This window comes from Carassius carassius, chromosome 19, assembly GCF_963082965.1.
Source record: "Carassius carassius chromosome 19, fCarCar2.1, whole genome shotgun sequence".
Classification (NCBI taxonomy): Eukaryota; Metazoa; Chordata; class Actinopteri; order Cypriniformes; family Cyprinidae; genus Carassius; species Carassius carassius.
The window spans coordinates 14,951,514-14,972,803 of record NC_081773.1 but is presented as its reverse complement, the minus strand read 5'-3'; the positions used below and the strand labels follow the sequence as shown (position 1 = coordinate 14,972,803).

Genomic DNA, 21,290 nt, shown 5'->3' with positions numbered 1-21,290 from the left:
TTGAATAAAAAAAAAAAAATAATTTAAATTAAAAAAAAGAACTGTTTGGGACTGACTCCAAACTTCTGAACTTTATTGTAATTTTGGGTTCTTGGCATTAAAAGGTTTGAAAACTTCTACTCCAAACTTATCTTCCCTCATTCCTGTACACAGTGTTTAAGTCCATAAAGCTGCAATTGTGCCTACAATGTTCAGCACTCTCTATTTGCTCTACACTTACTCTCTATTTACTTGCCCGTATACGGCTTAGTACATAGTTTATCGCCACTATGCAGTTCACACGGCCACTAATCTGAAAGTGTTTGTTTTTAAACTAACAGGGCTTCAGAAACCGAACAAGTCATAAAACAAAAGAGCAGGACAAATGTTGTTTTAAGCGCAAAGGTACATACATATATTTCACAAGGTACATGCCTTTCAGAAGGTAGACTGCCCAAGAGAAACACACTGGCGTCAGCTGGACGCTCGAGAGTTTGTTCTGTGCTGCTGGAGGGAGGTTCCACGTGACACTAAGGCCGATCTGGTGACAGTTTCTGTCTGGACCACAGACCCTGACTTTGCCCTCTGGCCTGAGAATTCCCCTGTTCCCCAAAACAAGGAGTTTGAATGATCTCAGCACCTCCCTGTCAAAGAGCGACCCCTTTTGGCTGACAGATCTGCAAGAATGCGTCTAAGAGAGTCAATCCCAAATAGCACGACTCAACCCAAGAGTGGCGAGCGGTTTAGCCATCCGCGGCTTGAATTACAGCTAGGAGTACTGGGTCAGACTGAGCTGTAACCCATGAATGGAAATAACTTCATGTTGCTGTGGAATACTTGAGCATATTTTGAGTATTCTGCAGTCTCACATCTCTGGGAAAGGTAATTAATCATTCCTTGTAATACATTTTAAGGTTCTAATCCCAAATATTTGTAGCAATAACACTGATTTGCTTGTATCGATTTCAGTACTTACTAATGGCTTCCACAAACAAGTCGAAAAAGCGAAAGGGAAACAGGGGCTCTGGCAGTTCACGGAAAAACATCTTTAGCGCTCCGGTGATGACATGGATGTCCTCCCATTGGCTGTCACCCAAGTCAAGCTCCTCCTCTGGGGAAAGAGAGACACAGTCAGAGAAGCCAGCAGAGAGAATTAGAACAACAGTCGTTTGATGAGGAAATTAAAAAATGCTAATCATTATGTCAACGTTAATACGCCCCTTGAGAGCCAAACACATTCTCCTGCTTGCATTTCACCGCATATCAAACCACAGTGAAAATCCTTATCAAACAATTTGTGGCGCCTAATACAAACGAACCACTTTATACCTTTCAGCTAAGCCTTTAGAACCAAAATGATAATGTGTCTTTTAGATGAATACTGATTTAGCTGGCTGGCCTTAAACCAGCCACTGATGATTGATAATGACTGAATTAAACTTACCTTGGTCAACTAGGAAGCGTAGTTTCTGGATAATGGCCAGATTTCCACTCACCCTGTATATCCCATCAGCATCCAGGCCTGTGAGGACGAGGTAAAGACATCTGTCAGTCAGTCAGCAAGGCACTACCGCAATCATTAAAAAAAAGAAAAAAGAAAAAGAACCAGCTTTTCTGAGCCATACCTCGTTTTTCTACTTCCTCCACACACAACTTCACAAATTTGGGCACTGTGGTCCTTTCTCTCTCGCACAGGGTCAGCATGTGACATCCGAACACTCGGTCTGTGAAAAAAACATGGCATTGAGAAAAGTATAGGATTTGCTAACACTCTGTATTACAGAGTCCATGTCATAGGTGCTAATTTATTAATATTAAACGTATCAATAATGATTAAAAACAATCAGTAATATATCATTAAATTCAATTATTAAATCAATATGATTAATGCAATTATTATTACTAACAATACTAATAAAATAATGATTAACATTATTAATACGATAATAATGATAACAATAAGAACTCTAAATTTAATGTTAATTTAGCATAATAAATTTACTTGAAAATGTATTTTAAATTATTATTAATAATATTAGTAATATAATGATATGTATTAACAGTAACAACAATAACAATAAGTAGCATAAATATTATTAATAGTAGAGCTGTCAATTTAATGTGGTTATTTAGTACAGTTAATTATAAACAAATGCATTTAACTTAACAAAGTATCTTAAAGGAATAGTTCACCCAAAAATGAAAATTTTGTCATCATTTACTCATGTCATGTTGTTGTACAAGTTTCTATCTTATGTTGAACACAGAAAAAGATGTTTTGAAGAACCAAACAGTTGTTGGTCCCCATTGACTTTAATAGTAGGGAAAGAAATACAATGGAAGTCAAAGGGGACTAACAACTGTTTGATTACCAGCATTCCTCAAAATATCTTCTTTTGAGTTCAACATAAGGAATAAACTCATACTGGTTTGGAACAACATTTAGCATTTTTGGGTGAACTATCCCTTTAAATTTGTGCATCTCAGAGCATGAGACTGAAAAACCATGTTTATGTTAATTATGTGGAAATAAACAAAATATTGACTTCTCACTTGTTTACCACAATAATGTCTTAAATTTGAAGGCTATTTTTCAACAAATAGCTGCAAGATATCTGTGATCAATAAATCAACATATCATGTAATTAATTATTATTATATTATCAAATTATTGTTTGAAATGATTGCAACTTATTATAGCGATAAGTGGGCTTTAAAATTACCAGCTGCTTCAAAAATATTTACAGCTTATTTAAGGACACATAATTATGAGCGCATGTAACATGTGACCCAGGAATTTCACAGCTGAAACGCATAGTGGAATGTTTTGAGGCAGTCATATTTCAAAGACGGCCCACAAAAGATCAGAACGCTCCATAATGAGCAAACCTACAGTTGTCAGAGGTGCAAGTGTCCTCATCATTTGGCTTTCTGAGTTCATATAGGACCAGACGAGCTGTCCCAGAGGCTTCTGGAACATCAAAGATGTCCTGCTCTCATTTCGGAAAGAACCGGGAGGAAGTGGTGATGTGCTAAATGCATAAATGACTGCAAGCAAGCCACCTTTGCATACAAATGCACATTCAGAATGTTTCCTAGAGAAATATCAGGCAGGAGGAGCATTTCGAAATAAATTGCTTTTAAAAAGCATTGGTACAATGTGGACCGATTCTAATTTGGAGATGGATGTTTAACGGGCTAGCTGGCCTTGGAGCTGCGCCAGCGATAGCTGTGTTAGGGGCCACCTGCGCTACTCTGTTAATCCCACAGTAGTTTTATTCATTCCCTCAATATTGTCCTCTTTGATCTCCCATTTACCCCCACAGATACTACATTAAAGGCTCTTTTTGTGACACCAGAGGAAATTAAAGATATCATTACCTCCATCCGAGGGTTCCAAGTATGCTTAAAATATCCTTTAATGTTATATTTGGTGTATGCCATGAATGGAATAAATTAGTTACAGTCTTTAAGAATCGGCGTCAGGGATTGCTTGTTGAACTGTTATAATGTGTAAAGGAAAAAGAATGTCTTACTTCACTTATTATTATTATTTTTTTAACTGGGTCACAGTTGTGTTTAATATGGAAACACGCAGAACCAAAATACACTAATGTCCTAAGATTGCTCTTTCATATGTCATCACGTAATATGTAACCTGTAATTATGTAGCATGTAATTATGACTATTAACGTGGGCTACAACTGGGTGAAGTTGTTAAATGAATAAGACTAAAAAACTTTCCTTTTTTTATCTGGTAGTTGGCGAGGAGTTTAACATTGTAAAAAGATGATTGTAGTTTGAACATTTCCCTGAAATCTTAGCATTCCCTTACTATATACGGTGAAAAAGTGTAAGATACCTAACAGTATATTTCATGCTAAGTAAAATATTATTGTAAATATTATTATTATAGTTTATGGTAACAAAAAGAAAGTCATCTAATAATTTATAATAAAAAATAAAGAAACTTTTATACCCAGAATTACCTGCAATGTGACAACACATTTGAAGTTTTTTTTTTTTTTTTTGTAGTAGTAGTTTTTTTTTACTCTTTCTTCATTTTATTTATTATCAGTAACATCTTCTGTTGGTAAATATTTGTTGCCTTAGGGGCTGTTTACACCTGGCCACTTCATGCGTTTTCTCAGATCGGATAGCTATCTGATTTATCAAAACGGTTCCATTTACACCTGGTCACATGAATGTGTTTTTGGGAAACGGATTTAAATCCGATCTTCAATTCCCGCGTTATATGCACATTTAATGGAGTGCACGTCACCGAAAGCAACAGATATGAGCTGCATTTTATTGATCATCAGCTAAAATTTCAAAATCAAAGACTGTAATAAGAGAGAGCGGCAACAGCACTGGTAAGATCATTTCATTTCTCTACTATTAATGATGATGATTGTGTGTTAAGCGTTCGCGACTTACTTTCACTTTGATTTGCGATAGTTTGCACGTTGGTTTAATGAATATATGCTCAGCTTCTCATCTGGTGGTGCGTGTTCCAGTAGCGTCGTCATATCTGGCTATAACATTACATATAGCCTATAACACGCCCTCACACGTTTATTATTTTAGCATTTTGGGGAGGAGTACAATTTACATATGTGGTTTTAACAACCAGATGCATTTACACTTGTCTAGTTTTGTCTGGAATGCGGCCCAGACCACCTCCTGAAGTGGTTTGAGCGATCGGATTCAAATCCGTCTCAAATGCGTTTCGGAGGGCATTTACACCTGGTCTTTTCACGATCGGATAGCTATCCGATCTGAGAAAACGCATGAAGTGGCCAGGTGTAAACGGCCCCTTAGTGTCATGTGTTATCAAGATGTTGTTTTTTTCTACTGGTGTATGACATGGTGCACTTTCTATATATTAAAATTTACCTCATCTTATGGAAAATCTATATGTATATATATATATATATATATATACACTGTATATATATATATATATATATATATATATATATATATATATATACACACACACTTTCATGTTTGTTCTTTAAAGTTGTTTACATTTTTATTGTACTTTTTACAGAACTATTTTGGAAACCACAGCTACAGCTTTTTTTGTTTTGTTTTTGGAAATTAAAAACAGGATTTAATTTTGCAGTGTATTGTGTGGAGCGCATATAGCGAATGCTTCACCTTTAATAAGGCCTTTCTCCTGTAGCGTTTTCATGGAGGGCCGTCTGGAGATGAACTTCTTCAGTCTGTTCTTAACTCCATTCTTGTCGGCGCTGTCTGAGGCGCTGTAATTCAGCTTGAACACTGTGCAGGGGATCAGAGGAGACACAGGAACAATGCTGTCACTGAACACTTGCCACATTCTTTTGAGGCTGTCTTTGTGCAATTCCTCCTCATGCAAATAAGAGTGTCTCCTTTCTCCACACTGCTCAAAAGCACATCAGAAACACTACTGCTGAAATATTCTCCAGTGTATGTGAATATCTCATTCCACAGCTTTTATTTATTGATTCCGGCCAATGTTAGTGTCAATATTACAACATCTTCACAAGTCCAGTGATTAGTATGTGACGAGCGAGAGCTCGGAGTTACTGGCCAGTATTCAGTACAGTAGTAAATGAATTCTCTTTGATACTCATTCAGGGCAGAAAATGCTGCAATTACCAATGACAGAAGCATTTGGAGAGTGTCAAGTAGCTTGTAATTTATAATAATGATTGACAGAGAGCAGATTGACTCCGTCTTACTCAACATCTCAACGGAGTTCAGAACAGCCGTATTCTGAAATTCAGCTTCTGTTGGTCTCTGTCTCATATGTTAAATGATGTAATGAGTTGTGCTAATGTGTCTGTATTTTACAGTCGTCATGTTAAACGCGGATGTTCTCACTGTAACGCTGTCTCTCAGTAACCAAACTGCATGTGGTCAAGGTGCTGCTGCGCTTCCTGTTCAGAATGTGACCACAACTGCACAGACAAAAAAATGATCTACAATGTGCTGTAAAAATTAATTGCACAAAAACATGTCCAGGTCACATTTCATCCCAAAATCAAAAGAGAAAAAAATGAAATTATATGTTACTCTTTTTGTATATATATATATTGGAGTTATAATCAAAAAATTTTTATTTATTTTTTATTGTTCTCATGAGAATTCATTTTAAAACAATTTGTTTATATGATCCTATAATAGGCTACAATAGGTTCATAACTAAAAAAATATATATTTATAATTACTTAAGATTTTTTCTTTTGATTTTGGGGTGGAATGTGATCTAGACAGGCTTTGTGAACAGACCAAGCGTATCATCTGTACTGCTAAACTCATGAATGTGGATATTAAGCAGTGGTGAAGCGAAGCTGCAACCCCGACACGCTCACTGTTTCTGAACTCTCTGCGTTTATTGCCAGTTATCACCTCTCTCCCCCTCTCTCTCTTTCACACACACACACACACACACACGTGTTACTCACTGATAGAGCGTCTGTGTTCAGATTTGGTCTCTTTCGGTTTAGGTTTGGTGGGTTCACAGGTTGGTCTGGACAAGCATTCTATGCTGTTGGACCTGTGTAGGGCCGCTCTACCACAGCTCTGGCCTCCAGCTCCACTCGACTGCACCACAACATCATATAAAAGATTCATCACTTATATGCAGAAATAACATCCAAAAAAAATTTTCTATTTGAAGTATTTATTGCAGTCTTAGATGTTTAGCTACTTATGCATTAGTGTATTTAACTATTTATTTACCTACACATATTTTAAAAATATAGTTCGTATCAGTAAGGCCCACAATTAAATTCTCCAATGAGTACATGCTAATTAAAAAAGTATAAAAGCAATTTTGTCTTTTAAAAATTCACTTACCAGACTATCCGCTGCTTTCTTGATGGCATCATGCCATTTAGAGATGGTTGGAAAGTGATCTGCCTGCAGCAAAAACTCATGCCCATTCAAGGTGGTTATCTGTTTGCAAAAGACAGTTGAAATAAAAGTTTAAAAGTGGAATTCAAACAAACACAGCTAGCAAGCTAGCACATCCCCTGCCAATAAAAGACCTATGTATTAATTAACATCACAACTCTAGAACTTAATATAGCAAATTAATACAATCTTTTATTGTTTGCTTTTTCTAACTGTAAATGTAACCATATAAATGTTGGATTTATGAAGAAATTAATTTTTTTATTTAGCAAGAATAAACTGGCACTGTGGCTTAGTGGTAGAGCATTGCGTTAGCAGCACAAAAGGTTGTGGGTTCAATTCCCAGGGAACACACATACTGATTATATTATATAATATAGACTTAATGCACTGTAAGTCACTTCGGATAAAAGCATCTGCTAAATGCTTAAAAATCCTGTTTTTAATTTCCAAAAACAAAACAAAAAAAGCTGTAGCTGTGGTTTCCAAAATAGTTCTGTAAAAAGTACAATAAAAATGTAAACAACTTTAAAGAACAAACATGAAAGTGTATATATATATATATATATATATATATATATATATATTTACAGTATATATATATATATCTTACCAAACCAAAAATTTTGATATGAGAAGAAAATAATAATAAAACAAAACACAGTTTTTTTCCACATTAAAAGCTAAAAATGCAAAGTCAATAATAAACATTGTGTGAACACAGTAGATCTCAGGGATACAATTACACAAAAATACAAAAAGATGGAAAGTGAGAAATCTCCAATGCACTAAGCCTTTTGACGAGCTATTAGTTTGATACCTGACTAAACATTAGACTTATTTCTCGAGACTGCCATAACATCACATGGCACAGTCGCATGGAATAAGTGGCCTTCCCAGTAAATAAAATGCAAGCAAACACCAACGCTAAGGTCAGAGTTGTCAAATAATGTTGCATAGAACAGACACTTGTTATTTTAAAAAGAGCTGACACCGCATATTTCAAAAACCTAAAATCATTTTAGAGAGCGGTCAGTCTCTAAAAATACCAGACTGGATCACAGAATACATTTCCCCTTTCCCCTCATACAGTCACTCCACATAGACGTCCAAAGTTTTTGCCCGTTTAAAACAGACTTTTCTGACTTTGAGAGAGGGTGGCAGGGGGAATCAAGCAGTCTCTTTGGGGATGGAGTGAATATAGAGGGAATGGTTAGGGGCACAATTCTTGTCAGAGTGCGTTTGCGATCCCTCTATTCTTCAGAGTGGAACATCCGAGAGAGCATGTTTGTTCTGAAGCTGCTTCTTTCCTGGAGGGTGCCTGCGGACATGACAGTAATAGTTTGTATTGGGGTGGACTTGTTGGAGTCCTCGTTGGCGGTTTGAACGGGTGAAACAGATCCACTTTAATGAAGGATATTTGTGCTGCAGGTCATCAGAAACTTTGAAATGGCAGTTTCATATCTCTTTCTGGTTTTGCTGTCGTACAATGCGTGCAATCTTGTGCAAATCAGTCCCCTTATATGCAGAGTCAATGGTTATTTTATGCATGTTACAACATAATTTTTTCTCATTCTTTTCGGACATTGAACATCATTGAATAACCGTATGACGTATTGCCATTTGACTTTGATTCAGAAGAAAGTGCAGTGATAATGTTTCACAACCAAGCATGCAATGTATCAAATAATTCAAGTATTTCAGTATTTTAAAGCCAAACCAGCCTTAATAAATTCAACACCAAAGCTTGATCAAGTTAAACTGAAACACATTTGATGTCTTTCAAAACAGCTCATCCTGTAAATCAAGCTGTTTCAAAACCAAACGTCGCACTTGTCTTTAATTTCATGAAGATTATCTGGCTGATGAGTCATGAGTTTTGTCCATTCTGCTTCTGAAAAAATGATAATCATCTTTCCAACTACCCATTGCTATATTCACCAATACTTCCCAAGAATCAAGCTCTCATAATTTATACTGTGTTTCATCTCTGTATGTGGTGATGTCCAGAAGAGCCCATAGATGTATTGCCAATGTTACTAGTATGCACATATTTCTATGGACAGTTAATGTTGTTATGGACAGCCTACACAACAAACCTTGCATAATTTTCACTGCTGTTGTACTGGGATTTATGATTTGCATCTATCTTCTTCTAACATCTCCTAATTGTCATTTATTATGTATATGAAGAGTTACATATTTGTTTTTCTTTATTAGAGAAATGCAATGTATATTCACTTTCGGCATCACTCCGTATATGACATAATGAACTTTTTACATTAAAAAACAAGTTACATATTCAACACAGTATTACAGTCCTGGTAAACTTCAGTATCTCATATTGCAGATAGCCTGGATAGTCTGTTACACAATCTCTCATCAATGTAGTTTTTATATATATATATATATATATATATATATATATATACATATAATGTTTTGAAAGAATATTATTGGTCAGGAAAATGGCAAAGTAGCAGAGGCACTGAATGGAAAGCAGGGACTGTTGGAAAGTTTTGTGTTGCACGAGTGGAAATAAGAAAGAGTATAAGATAAAAGCACTACGCTTTTAATCACACTGTTTAATGAGGAGGAATTTGAATATCTGGGCTCTCACTTTGACTCTTCATTAATGTTTAATTATGCAGAGCGCTACAAAAACCCGAATGCCATTTGTGACTTAACATTTGTGTTTTGCTGTTAAATTAAACATTAATTTGAAAAACTACATAAAGACACAACTCAACTTTGAAGCGCTTTAGATAGGAGGGTTAATTATCTCCAATTTTCCACAACTCCTGAGATGGGTCTGGCTAAGAGAGCTATCGGCTTCCCAGTGAAAACAAAAGCAAAATCAGAGGAAATGGAGGGAGATACACTGCGTTTCCCTGATGCTTTCTCCTGCACACTGTTTAATTCAATGCTTCAGACTGCACAGGCCAGATTAAAAATATTAATAATAACAATGACAGAAACAAAATCTTTGTAAAATGTTTCACGAGCAGGAAATACTGTTTCTGTAACCTACATTCACCAGATTTTAAATGAGCAAGCTATTCTCGTAAAGGATTGAACCATCAGTGGATTTGATTAAAATTGTGAGTTGTAACATGCCAATACAAAAACTTCCACAAATGAACAGCTGAACTAAAAGTTAAAGTTAGAAATAGCACAATAATGAATCATAACACGGAAGCAAGCAGGGCTAGTTGTCACACAAGGACTTTGAATGTGTTCTCTCTAGCAATGGTTTTGTGGGTTGGTTTAAACGAGTGTTTCTTAAATTGAAAAACAAAAAGTGAGGTCTTTATTTTTTCCTGAGCAAGAACTATTTGTCCTGAGACACTGTAAATCGTATGCTCTTGCTAAGAAAGAGAGATTTTGCTGCTCTAATCTCTTTTGTAATCTGCTGTCTGAATCTCAAATCCTTCCATTCGCCCCGTGATTATTACTGAATATAAAGTATATTGTTTTGTTATGAATACTGAAATTAATGCTCAATACAATATAAGCAGCTTTGAGGGCAAGCAAATACCTTTCCCTCAACTCTCTTTCAAAGTGGTCTTAAGAAAAAGATTGCATGATCGCAAGCTTAAAGAGACAGTAATATATTTCATATCTACAGTAATATATTTTGTCTCTTGGAAACATTTTATCTTGTCAGTGTCAATTATTTTTTATACAAAAAATGGCATTTATGTCTTTCGTCTATTGTTTTACCATTGTCTCAGGTAATATATATATATAACATTTTTTTTTTAACATTTAAAATTTATGATAACTCTTAAACGTCTTGAACTGACTTTTTTTTTTTCAAATGAAGCTATAATTTTGTCAAAATTAGGCAAAAATAGCAAAAATATTATTTAACTCTACTGTATGTATTTAGGGTACATAAAATGCTATCTGCAATTACTTTTAGTAAAGGTCATTGCACACTGAATCCGAAATTCTGGTCCGAAATATTTGCATGGTAAAAAATAAATGAGACCTCATGTTGTGTCCATCATGTTTACACACTGCCTCTAAAACTTATATCTGTCAATAAAAAAATTCTAATCAGGTTAGATTTTCTGCGTTTTCGTATCCGTAACAAGCATTTTAATAGGAAAAGATGACTAATATGAAAAAAAAAAACAAAAAAAACGCTTAAGCAAATTTTGTAGTAAGTAGTAAGTGTTTTATTTTCTTTTTTTAAAGGACAAAAAAAAATATTTTTGAGATGTGGTTGAATGTTTTAAAATAAATACATACATAAATAGTGGGAGCGTGAAAAGTGTGATGTGACTCGAAAATTAATTGAAAAATTAATTCATATCTCTTTACATGTCAATCATCTGGAGACAAGAAACAATGTCAACCTTTAAAGTACTTTTTAAAGACTGATCCTTCCAAGTGCATCGTCCTAACATTGCTCACAAATCGTTAAATAGGATATGCCTTTAGCCTGCAATGTCATTCGGATCAAATATATTTTGACAGAAATACCAACAAAGTCCAGCATTGAGTGTCCCACTACTGTAACAGTCATGTTAAGGCTGTTTACATGTACCACAGTGAGTGACAATCTAAACAACATCCTGTAATTAGACAATACACCACTTCATTAGCTCGATTCTGTAAAGTGTCCTTTCAAGAGCACGATACTTAGTGGTCCTTTCTAGGCAAGCCATTTGAAGCGTCAGATCTCTCCTGCTCACTGTAGGCCTGTCAGTCTGTCATAATCTACAGTAAACATGCCCGAAAGGTGCCGCTTACTCGAGACACGAGATCTGACAGTGTCTGGCCAAAGATCTTCACTTCCATGGACAGTTCAGGAGATGGCGTATGGACACGAACCACATGCTGCTTATCAAACATTCCAATAGCCTCCGTTGGCCTCATTCCAAATGGTACAAATTGGTTCATAATTGCTGCTTATTCTCTGGCTACTTTTTGAGGAAGGATAAATTTGTTCATTTATTTGAACCCTGTCTGACTTTAGTCAAGGATTCTCCTTTAACTCTTGTTCAAGTTACACTGCATGCTTTAAAATCATAATATTATCAACTAATAGTTTATTGTTGTAGTTTATGATACACACAAAGGAAAAATGTAAATCTACAGGTGAAAGGACAATGCAACGGTTTGAGTTTTAGCTCTGCTGTCTATCCAGCTTGACACCACATGTCGACATATGATATTTCAATCAACATCAGATGTTTCCTCTTGATACTCAAACACTCATGCCAGGCACCTATTGTCAATAATACGAGACAGTTGTAAGGTATTAGTGCACTCGCTTTTGTGTGACAGGATTGCTGGATTTGATAGTCTTTTTCACGTAGGTGACGCAAACCCAGGACACGATGAGACTTGGATTTCCATTGTCTGAATTTTTTCGTGAAAACTGATAGGCTGTTCGGGAAAGGTCTTTGGGTTTCAGGATGAATGTTTTGGAAGATAATAGTTTTCTGTGGGTTGAAAAAAAATCTGCAGTTGATTTTTTTTTTTTCACACAGGTACGATTTCTGTCCTTTTTTACTCTCTCTTATAGTTCAAAACCTTTGTAACTTTCTTTCAGCTGCAAAAAAAAAAATTATATAAAAAAAAAAAAAAAATAGCAGAAAGAAAGTTATACAGGTTTGGAACCAGTGTTTATATTGTTAAAAAATCTGCAATTTAAATAAAACAAAATATAAATAATAGATGAAAAATGTATGCTCAAAAAAAAAATTATAATAATAAAAATAAAATAAAATTATTAAAGCTCAACTGAAATATATTTTAAAAATAACAAAAAATAAGTAATAAAAATGACATGGCCATTCTGAAAAAAACCCCTGAAAATATACAAATAAAATAAAATATATAAAATAAAATATACTATAATAGTATAATACTAAAATTACACTTTGAAATAAAGGTAAGTAAATGATGGCAGAATGCACAATTCCTGCAAGACTATATAAATGATCAAATTAGACATGCAGGATCAAGGATCATGATTTTAGTTCTGTGTTAAGTTTGATGTGATTTGCACAAATGTGGATAAGTGCATAAATGCTAGAATCAGTTGTTTCAGTGGTCTTTCTTTTAAAGAAACGTGGTGTTCTCAGCAGCTCTAGAGTTTCATCTGTGTAGGAAAACAGATTTAGTTTTGTGGGAGCTTTGAAAGTGATAAATGCATATGGCTCCCTAGGTCCATAACCCTTTTAAATGAACCAGAAAGGCTATGTGAGTCAAACCACTGAACAACAGCGTTATGAGAATAGCTAGTGAAGGAGATTCTTAGTTCAAGAAGAGGAAAGGTGCATCAGGAGTTTTCCTCAGTACTTCACATAAATGTTATGTGCTTTGCCACACATCACAGAAGAGTGAACAATTTATATTTCATTGATCAAAAGTGACAGTGAAGACATTTACAATGCGTCAAAAGTATTCTGTTTAAAAAAAAAGTGAAACTATAATATTTAGCAGGGAATCTTGGGGGTAAAAATATCATTCTTTTCAATATTAATGATAATAAGAATTTTTTGTTTGTTTTTTTTGAGCAGCAAACCGGCATATTAGAATGATTCCTGAAGGACCATGTGACACCAAAGACTGGAGTAATTACTGAAACAGCTAAAAAATGCAGCTTTGCATCATCAATAATTAACACTTTAAAATGCATTTAAGCAGAAAACAGCTATTTTAAATTGCAACTATATTTCCCAACTTTACTGCTTTGTAGTTGTGACCAAATGAATGACGCCTTGGTGAAACATAAAAAAAGAATTCTTAGAGACTCCAAACTTTTGAACAGCAACTCCTGTCTTAAGCAGAAGTTATATACTAGCCCTTTGCACACTTGTGCACAATTTCCATATTTTTGGCCATTTAAAATGTTAATTTGCAAACATGCTAAATACAGCACCTCCAACATTGTGATTGGGATTCAAGGCTGCTAAATTTCTACTGATAAATGCTGTAATCCTGGTATTAGTAGAGATATAAGGATCTGCACCAGCATTTAAGGTTAATATCGGCAGTGACAGAAGCACAAAAAGGAATGAAAGTCAACTCCAGATGCTTAAGACGCTGATCAAAACCTCCAATGAAAGAACGTGAACTTCCTTAATCACAACTATCCCTCATCTGACACAAGTGTTTTGTCTTGCCCTAAGCCGAGCAGATCTTCGAGACCTCGGCTGAATGCCTCACAGATTGCAAATCTAACTCTCCACGCTGCTGAATTAACGAGCCTCCACACTAATTTCTAATCCTGGTTGAGGTTGATTGACAGCGGTGGTGAACTACGAAATGGCTTGGTACCGTCATTACAAGCACTTTTTCTGTGTGAGAGTTTGGGATTATTTAAGATTACGGTTTAATGCCTTTTTAATCTCTCCTGCAGAAAAAAAAAAAGATTTCTGGGCAAAATACTGGACAGCAAGTACAGTTGCAGCGATAAGATATTATAAGTGCGCGATGAGATCGTGATGAAATCGGCTTTTTATCCTCGCTTTGCTCTCATTATGTGAGCTAACTCTGTTATCAGTTTATTGATAAGCATTTGGAGCACCCAAAACACCAGCCGAAAGATTATCTCACTTTACATAAATCCTAATGAAAAGTCTTCACAACAACAATGACTGGACAGAAATGTCAGGAAATGCTTTTGGATGTTAAAGAACTGCGAACCCTGAAAGATCCATCCAGTCATTGTGTGCAGATAAAAGACTGCGTATATTTTCTCTTGAAGGTTTATGAGAGGTATGACACTAGCTCCGACAGTTCTTGCGCCACTGGCCTAGTGAAAGCCCTGGACGCTAAGCAGTTGGGTTTTTCTCTGTAGATGTTTCAATCCCTTGAGACTTCATACATGTATTGAGCAACTTGGTTAAGATGTTATCTTACAAAGTTTGAGTTTTGGGATAGATTATAATATATGAAGAAGGAAGCCCGAGTTGTTATTTGCACTTCTGTCAAATCATCACTATCAAGACTTAGACAATCTACATTATATACTACGATTCAAGTGCAATCATTTGCATTTGCATAGCCTTTCCTGCTTTAATGGATGATAAACAGATGAACTTTTGCTCATCGCGTCCCACTGTCCTACCTGAATCACGTTTTTTCGGCTGGATTTCTCTGTTGTCCACTCGATTACAGCCCCACACAGATCCACACCATCTGGTTTACCACCTGGTTTCTGTGAAGAAAGTACAATTATTTGAACACGTTTGCCAAGATACTAAATAGAAACACCACGTTTCTTGTGTCTCTTACGTGACTCTGTGAAATAACACACAACTGACGAGCACAATGTTTTGATACAGGACAGATCTCTTATAATAATAGATCACATTTGTCAGGAGATTTTCACATTTATATTAAAAAAGCTTTGCATGCGAGTGGCAGAAATAAAAAGGCTCCACGTCAGTCAAGGGGCTTTTCATACAGTCCTACAGTTTTAATGAGGTGGCAAAAATACTTAACTTCATTCTGTATTGCCCACAGAGAGCTCGGGGGCTTTATGGCCACTTGACCATGAGTGATGTTGAAACTAATATGAGTTGACCCCATCGATGATCTCGACATACCATTTACAAGCATGGCAATCCTGTGAAGGTAGCAAACCTCTTCTCATCCGAACCTCCTGTCTCTATCATGGCCACATGCTGCTCAAATCGGCAGAATAATAATATGGCTGGAGCGTCCCGTGCATGACGGGTAAATATGTCTTTTTTCAGCAGTGTTTTAAATAGTCGAGATCAAAGGCGAAGTTAAGAAGTGAGAGAAATATGGAAATCATTATGCTTCCCCGCCCAGTCGCTAACAGTTATGCTGCTTAATGCACATCTGTGGCTATTCATTCAATTCTGCTGTTTATGTTTCAGTTTCATGATTTTACACATTACATATTTATTTTGTTATAAAGGTAGGATTTATCTGGGTTACGGAAAGGTTTTTTGTTTTTTTTTACCTAAATACAGGTGCAGTAGCCACTTTTTGTTGGTGTGTGTAAATATGTGTTTTGGTCTTACCAAATTTGCCACCACTTCTTGTTTGCTCTCTTTATAGAACAATAGTTGATTGGAGCAAAGAACAACCCAGGTTGAAGTCCAGTTTTTCCTGTGAAAATCAGCTTTAAAATCTCAGTTTTGTAGACAAAGAGACAGACAGAGAAAAAGTGATAAGACAGATAGATAGATAGATAGATAGATAGATAGATAGATAGATAGATAGATAGATAGATAGATAGATAGATAGATAGATAGATAGATAGATAGATAGATAGATAGATAGATAGATAGATAGATAGACACACCGTAATTTCTTTCCTCCTTCAGCAATTTTGGCTTTGTTCAAATATTCTCCTTTTAAAATAGTCTGTAAACAGTACACAAACAAAAAAATAATTAATCTTCCAGAATTTAAAAACTACAGTAGCTAAAAAAAAAACAGTTTGGAAACAGTCTGGTTGGCTGCTGCATTTTCATTTATTTTGCTGGTTAATTTACTGACTAAAAAAAAAAACTAAATACATAAATAAATAAATAAATAAGAAGGCGTTTTGAAACCAGCCTTTAAATTTATTGAGTAATGAAAAACTGAACTCTGTTTACACAGCTCATATTTCCGTTCTTCAAAATAATGATTATATTCTGAACTATTGTGAGCGTAAATCAGTCAGTGCAGGCTCTTCTCGATGACACATTTAAAAAGCCAGTTGTGGTAATGGAGGAGGTACGACAGATCATACCTGCAGCCCAACAGAACCATCAACGTTATGCTGAGACTGGTTCCTCCGGTGACGGCTGATCTGAACAAAGAGCATGTGTTGCTAAATGAATATCTCTCTTGCCTGTTTGAAATTATGGACTAAGTTATGACCACAATTTTTTGTAATATAAGTCCTCTAATATATAATGTAATATTTCATGAATTTATGTATTTATTTATTTATGTATATATTTTTGGAGAACTTTATATGCAACATTCTATTAAACTACAGATCATGTCTTATCAGGTTACTTGATTTCTCTTACAACTGATGGCTTGTTTTGTTTAAAATGTAATTTACATGCATGTTTACAAGATTTACATATTTTTAAGTAATCTAATATTGAATTGAATTCCATGTATATTTTATATTCCATTATATTTGTGATTAAAATTAAAATTTGGTTCTTTTTTTAATTATTATTCTTAGGTATCATAAAAAATAGACTATGGCACAAAATTATTACAAGAGTAACAAGCAACACAGATGCAGTGCATTTTTTCGGTTGGTGAAAATGGCTCCATGTCCACAGCTCTGTGCAGCAGTGCTGGCCTGCCCTCTGCTGTTCTGTGTCTGTGTTTCTAAAAACAGCCATTGCAACAGGAAACTGCAAACAAGGTGTTGCATGTAATGCAGTTTCCCACACTCTTGCAGCATGAATTTCTAGAAAAATCATGTAATTGGTCCTGGACCGTGTGAATGCACTCATGCTCACAGGTTTCTGTAGTGTGTCAGGTTCTGGTAGGACCATAGACTTTGTCTGGCTGAGTCTCTCTCCAGTGCTGCTTTGAGAGCTCTTGATCCTCAGCTGAACGGCTCCAGGAAGCACCATTGCTGGCTGCTTCTGCATCGCTGTGATACTGAGCAAAAATAATAGCATTAATACAAAATCGGTCATTTGTCATTTTTAATGGCTTAAAATATAAACTATGCATGAGTCAGACACACAAAATAGTAAAAGCATTCAATAAATAATTGCAGAAAATTACATTTGACAAATAAAAGCATGTGACAACTTGCTCCAACCCAATATTTATGAAAAATATCCGTGTTCTGAGAACACCCTTCAACCTCGTTAAAAAAAAAAATTGTCTAATTTTTTCATTTTTTATTTGTCTCTTTATTGAATGCATTCCAGTGTGATTTTGTGTTTAAAAGGCAGCTTATTTTAACTTCGAGAACAGAATATGGTTTTGAACAAGGAGTTTAAAAGCAACATTCAAATCCACAACTAGAGAAAACAATTTTTTATGACCTAGATATATAGATTAATATATGAAATTGTTCTCAGATTTCTATATGTTTTATGTTTATTTTTTACTTCACATGAGAATATATTACATGTGCGTATGAGTAGGCCTGGTGACAACATCCCTGTGTGACAACTAGCCCCGGCCTTCACTAGCACTGGTGCTGTAGTAGCATATGCCTCTGTAAAGTTCTTTTAAATGTATTTTGTTCACAAACTTTTGTTATGTTAGCCGACTCTTGCAAAACTCTACAGTGCATTTCACACTAACAGCCTTTTTGTTCTTCATTATTGTAGCAGGTTTTAGACAGTGACAATTCTGTCAACCGCTAGTCTACTTTCTTTTTGTTTTTGTCACTTTCTTTAAGATGAGCTATAATTAGTAAACGTCATGATCACAGTGTACAGACGCAAAGATCAGTGGTCATTTACAGAATGATGCGAAAATCACATTTTATTCCATTAATCGTAAACTAATAACTAATTATCATCATTTTTCCTATTTATATTGATATGATTCTTTTTTATTTGATTTGATTACTATTATTTGTCCATCTGTGGCAATACAAAGACTCTGATTGTGTGTATATGATTATGTTTATATTTAAAATATTTCTGTAGTTGATAAACAATGAAATCCACTGTTGCTATGATAGCACATGCATGACAGGAAATAAATAAATCTTCAAAAGACAGAACAACGGAAACAGTGCCACTTTCAGCCGTGCATGACGTGTTGGTTTTTTTCACATTGGTTTTAACAGTGGGCAACAGTCTGCAGTCTCCTCTGTATAAGGGAATTCAATTCCAATAAAAGTTATAAATACATATTCAATATATTGTCATATATCAAGATAATATATATTATTATATCATATAATGGCATATGCATGCATTTAAATATATATGCACTAATTTGCTATATATGTGCATGTAAAATAACACATATCTGTCCCTCTACATATCTTTTTTTTATAATTATTTTTTTACCTGATATCCAGTAAAGATGTAAAAAATAAATAAAGAGCTAACTTAGAAACGTGCAGAGAAACTGTAAGCAACCATCAGTAAGCCTTCAGTAACCAGCTGCCACCCACAAAACATTTCTTTTGTCGCATCATCTCTGTTCATTTCATGTATTCTGTCGTTACCCGCTGCTGCTGAAAAAAAAAATGAATTAAGTGGAAACTCGTACCTGGTTCTCGGTTGTAATCCAAAAAAACTGCTCAAAACCTTTTTCAGCAAAGACAGAGAGAAAAAGTGTCGTTTGGAGGAAGTGTACCAAGTCACATGGGACACCCAAGATGTGCAAGCATAAGTGCATACATGGGGCTTCTGCTATTACACTCTTCACTTCCTGAGGCCTGTCGTAACAGTTTCAATCAAGATGGCCGCTGTGGAACAGATGAAAGGAGATCAGTATCATCTCAGCCTGAGACATCTCCAGATATGAGGGTATATATGAGTGACTCTTATTTCAGAAAAGATCGGTTAAATTAGGCCTGGACTTGGGACCAAATAACTTGGATTCCATGTCTATAATAAGGTTGAGGGAATTTCTATATGATTGACATAATGCATAATATTCTCAGGTATTTGTTTGCAATGTGTTACTGTGATAACTGCCCACATTCTATTGTTCTCCTAAAACTACAGCAAATTTCAAATGTAATAAAGATGATTCTTTTATGCTTTCTTTATTATAATTTTTTATGTCTAACCAGTTCACATGCAACTATTTCGGTTTCATCTGTCTGAGGATGTATATTTAAATATACATTTGGTGCACCATAACCCTATTTGGCTCAGTTCATACAGGAAACAGTATAATAGCATGCGGTTTGAAGCCTCTCTCCCCTCTTAGCCTTTTTAATTTTGCAATAAAATAAAATAAGGGATGCAAATTATATCTAGGGGCTAGAAGTAGAAGAAGAAGAAGATGATGAAGAAAACTTAATTGGTGAGTATTTAATTCATTATTTTATTATCTATTTTATAAAGGTAATATTTTGTATATTGTAACAGAAAAAAAAATATTTAATAGTAACTTATAAGTCAAATAAGTTTATTAATAATTTAATTAAAAGGGTTACAATCAAACCATAATGGTCTGATGTGGTTGTGTGTATAATGAGTACACAGCACAGTTAAGCCACTAGATGGTGGTTAAAGCGAAAACAAAGCATTTTGCTATGTAAATTACATAACCTAATATAAACGAATTCGACCTTTTTAACAACAACTCGTGATTTTTCTGTATTTCTGCACCCATAACATATACATCCAATAAAATGATTAAAAAAATATACACGTGTTGTACTCGGCTTCGGCCACTAGATGGAGACAAACACTCACAAACATGAGAATCTCATGCGTGCCACTGTTTAGATCTTTTTATTGGTTAGTTTTAATATGACTATGTTATTATTTTTATATTACAGTTTTATAAATCAATCCACAATAAACGGAACCAGATCGGATCAGAGCATGTTCAGACAATTGCTCTTCTTGGCTATATGATAGCCATTATGTCTTAAAGTATCAAGGAAAATTTGACTCCTTGTGACAGAATTTCAGGGTGAAATATGATCCAGACAATCTTTGTCAGATTCACTCATGCAAGTATTACAGGCTTTTTGGAGCTTAAAGCAGCTTAAACAGGTAATATGATACTATAAACTTAGTGCAGTACTATAGTATTGATCAGTTCAATGAATAAATAGCACATAATAACACATAAACCAAAATAAAATACTTATTTCAAAAAGGCTGACAGCCTTCGCTTTAAGGGGGGGGGGGGGGGGGGGTCCTCTCAGTATTGTTCATAATAATTTGTCATTAATATAATGTATTTTAAAATACATACATTTCATATACAAAATAAAATAAACTTTGTGATACTTTAATGTTTCTTTCTTTGATAATTAATAATAAGTAACAATTTATTCGCAACCCTCTGACATATGGTCAATAATACTTTATTCATACTCTGAATAAAGATTTTATTTCATCCTTTTATCCCATTTTCCAATTCTCCTTAAAGACCTGTATTAATCACACTGGCAGACCTAGCTCTTCAAAGAATGAAAGCGTGGACATGAGCTAATGTTTCAGTTTGCAGGAGGTGGGGGACTGTTAAACAGAAAGAGAATTAGAGGCAGGAATGTGCTGGAGTTCACAAACAATGTCAGATTGTATTACGGCCGCAGGGGCGTCACCCTGTGAGCGAGGTGCTGTGTGTGAGTGGGGTTAATCCACTGTTTATGAAACACACAGGGTGAATAGCCGGCCCGGTCACACTCAAACTCCACTGCTGTGTGATGTATGTTTGCTCTGTCACTTCATCTTAGAGAGAGCGAACGGCTAAATGAGACCGAGGAAGAGAACAGGGACCAAAGG

At 35.1% G+C, this 21,290-nt stretch overlaps 1 protein-coding gene across 1 annotated transcript in view; it reads right to left on the bottom strand.

Moving 5' to 3' along the window:
• LOC132095157 (rho GTPase-activating protein 15-like) overlaps window positions 1-19,176 on the bottom strand; it is a 32,258-nt gene extending 13,082 nt beyond the window's left edge. The window contains exons 1-12 of the mRNA XM_059499946.1: window positions 19,087-19,176; window positions 17,358-17,502; window positions 16,622-16,681; window positions 16,187-16,248; window positions 15,903-15,990; window positions 14,978-15,067; window positions 6,829-6,927; window positions 6,435-6,573; window positions 5,143-5,265; window positions 1,605-1,703; window positions 1,424-1,501; window positions 956-1,090 (exon numbers count right to left, since the gene is read on the bottom strand). Of these exons, the coding sequence (XP_059355929.1) occupies window positions 956-1,090; window positions 1,424-1,501; window positions 1,605-1,703; window positions 5,143-5,265; window positions 6,435-6,573; window positions 6,829-6,927; window positions 14,978-15,067; window positions 15,903-15,990; window positions 16,187-16,248; window positions 16,622-16,681; window positions 17,358-17,492 (1,108 nt within the window). The 5' untranslated portion in view covers window positions 17,493-17,502; window positions 19,087-19,176. The remainder of the gene's footprint in view (window positions 1-955; window positions 1,091-1,423; window positions 1,502-1,604; window positions 1,704-5,142; window positions 5,266-6,434; window positions 6,574-6,828; window positions 6,928-14,977; window positions 15,068-15,902; window positions 15,991-16,186; window positions 16,249-16,621; window positions 16,682-17,357; window positions 17,503-19,086) is intronic.
• Window positions 19,177-21,290: the final 2,114 nt, after the last annotated feature.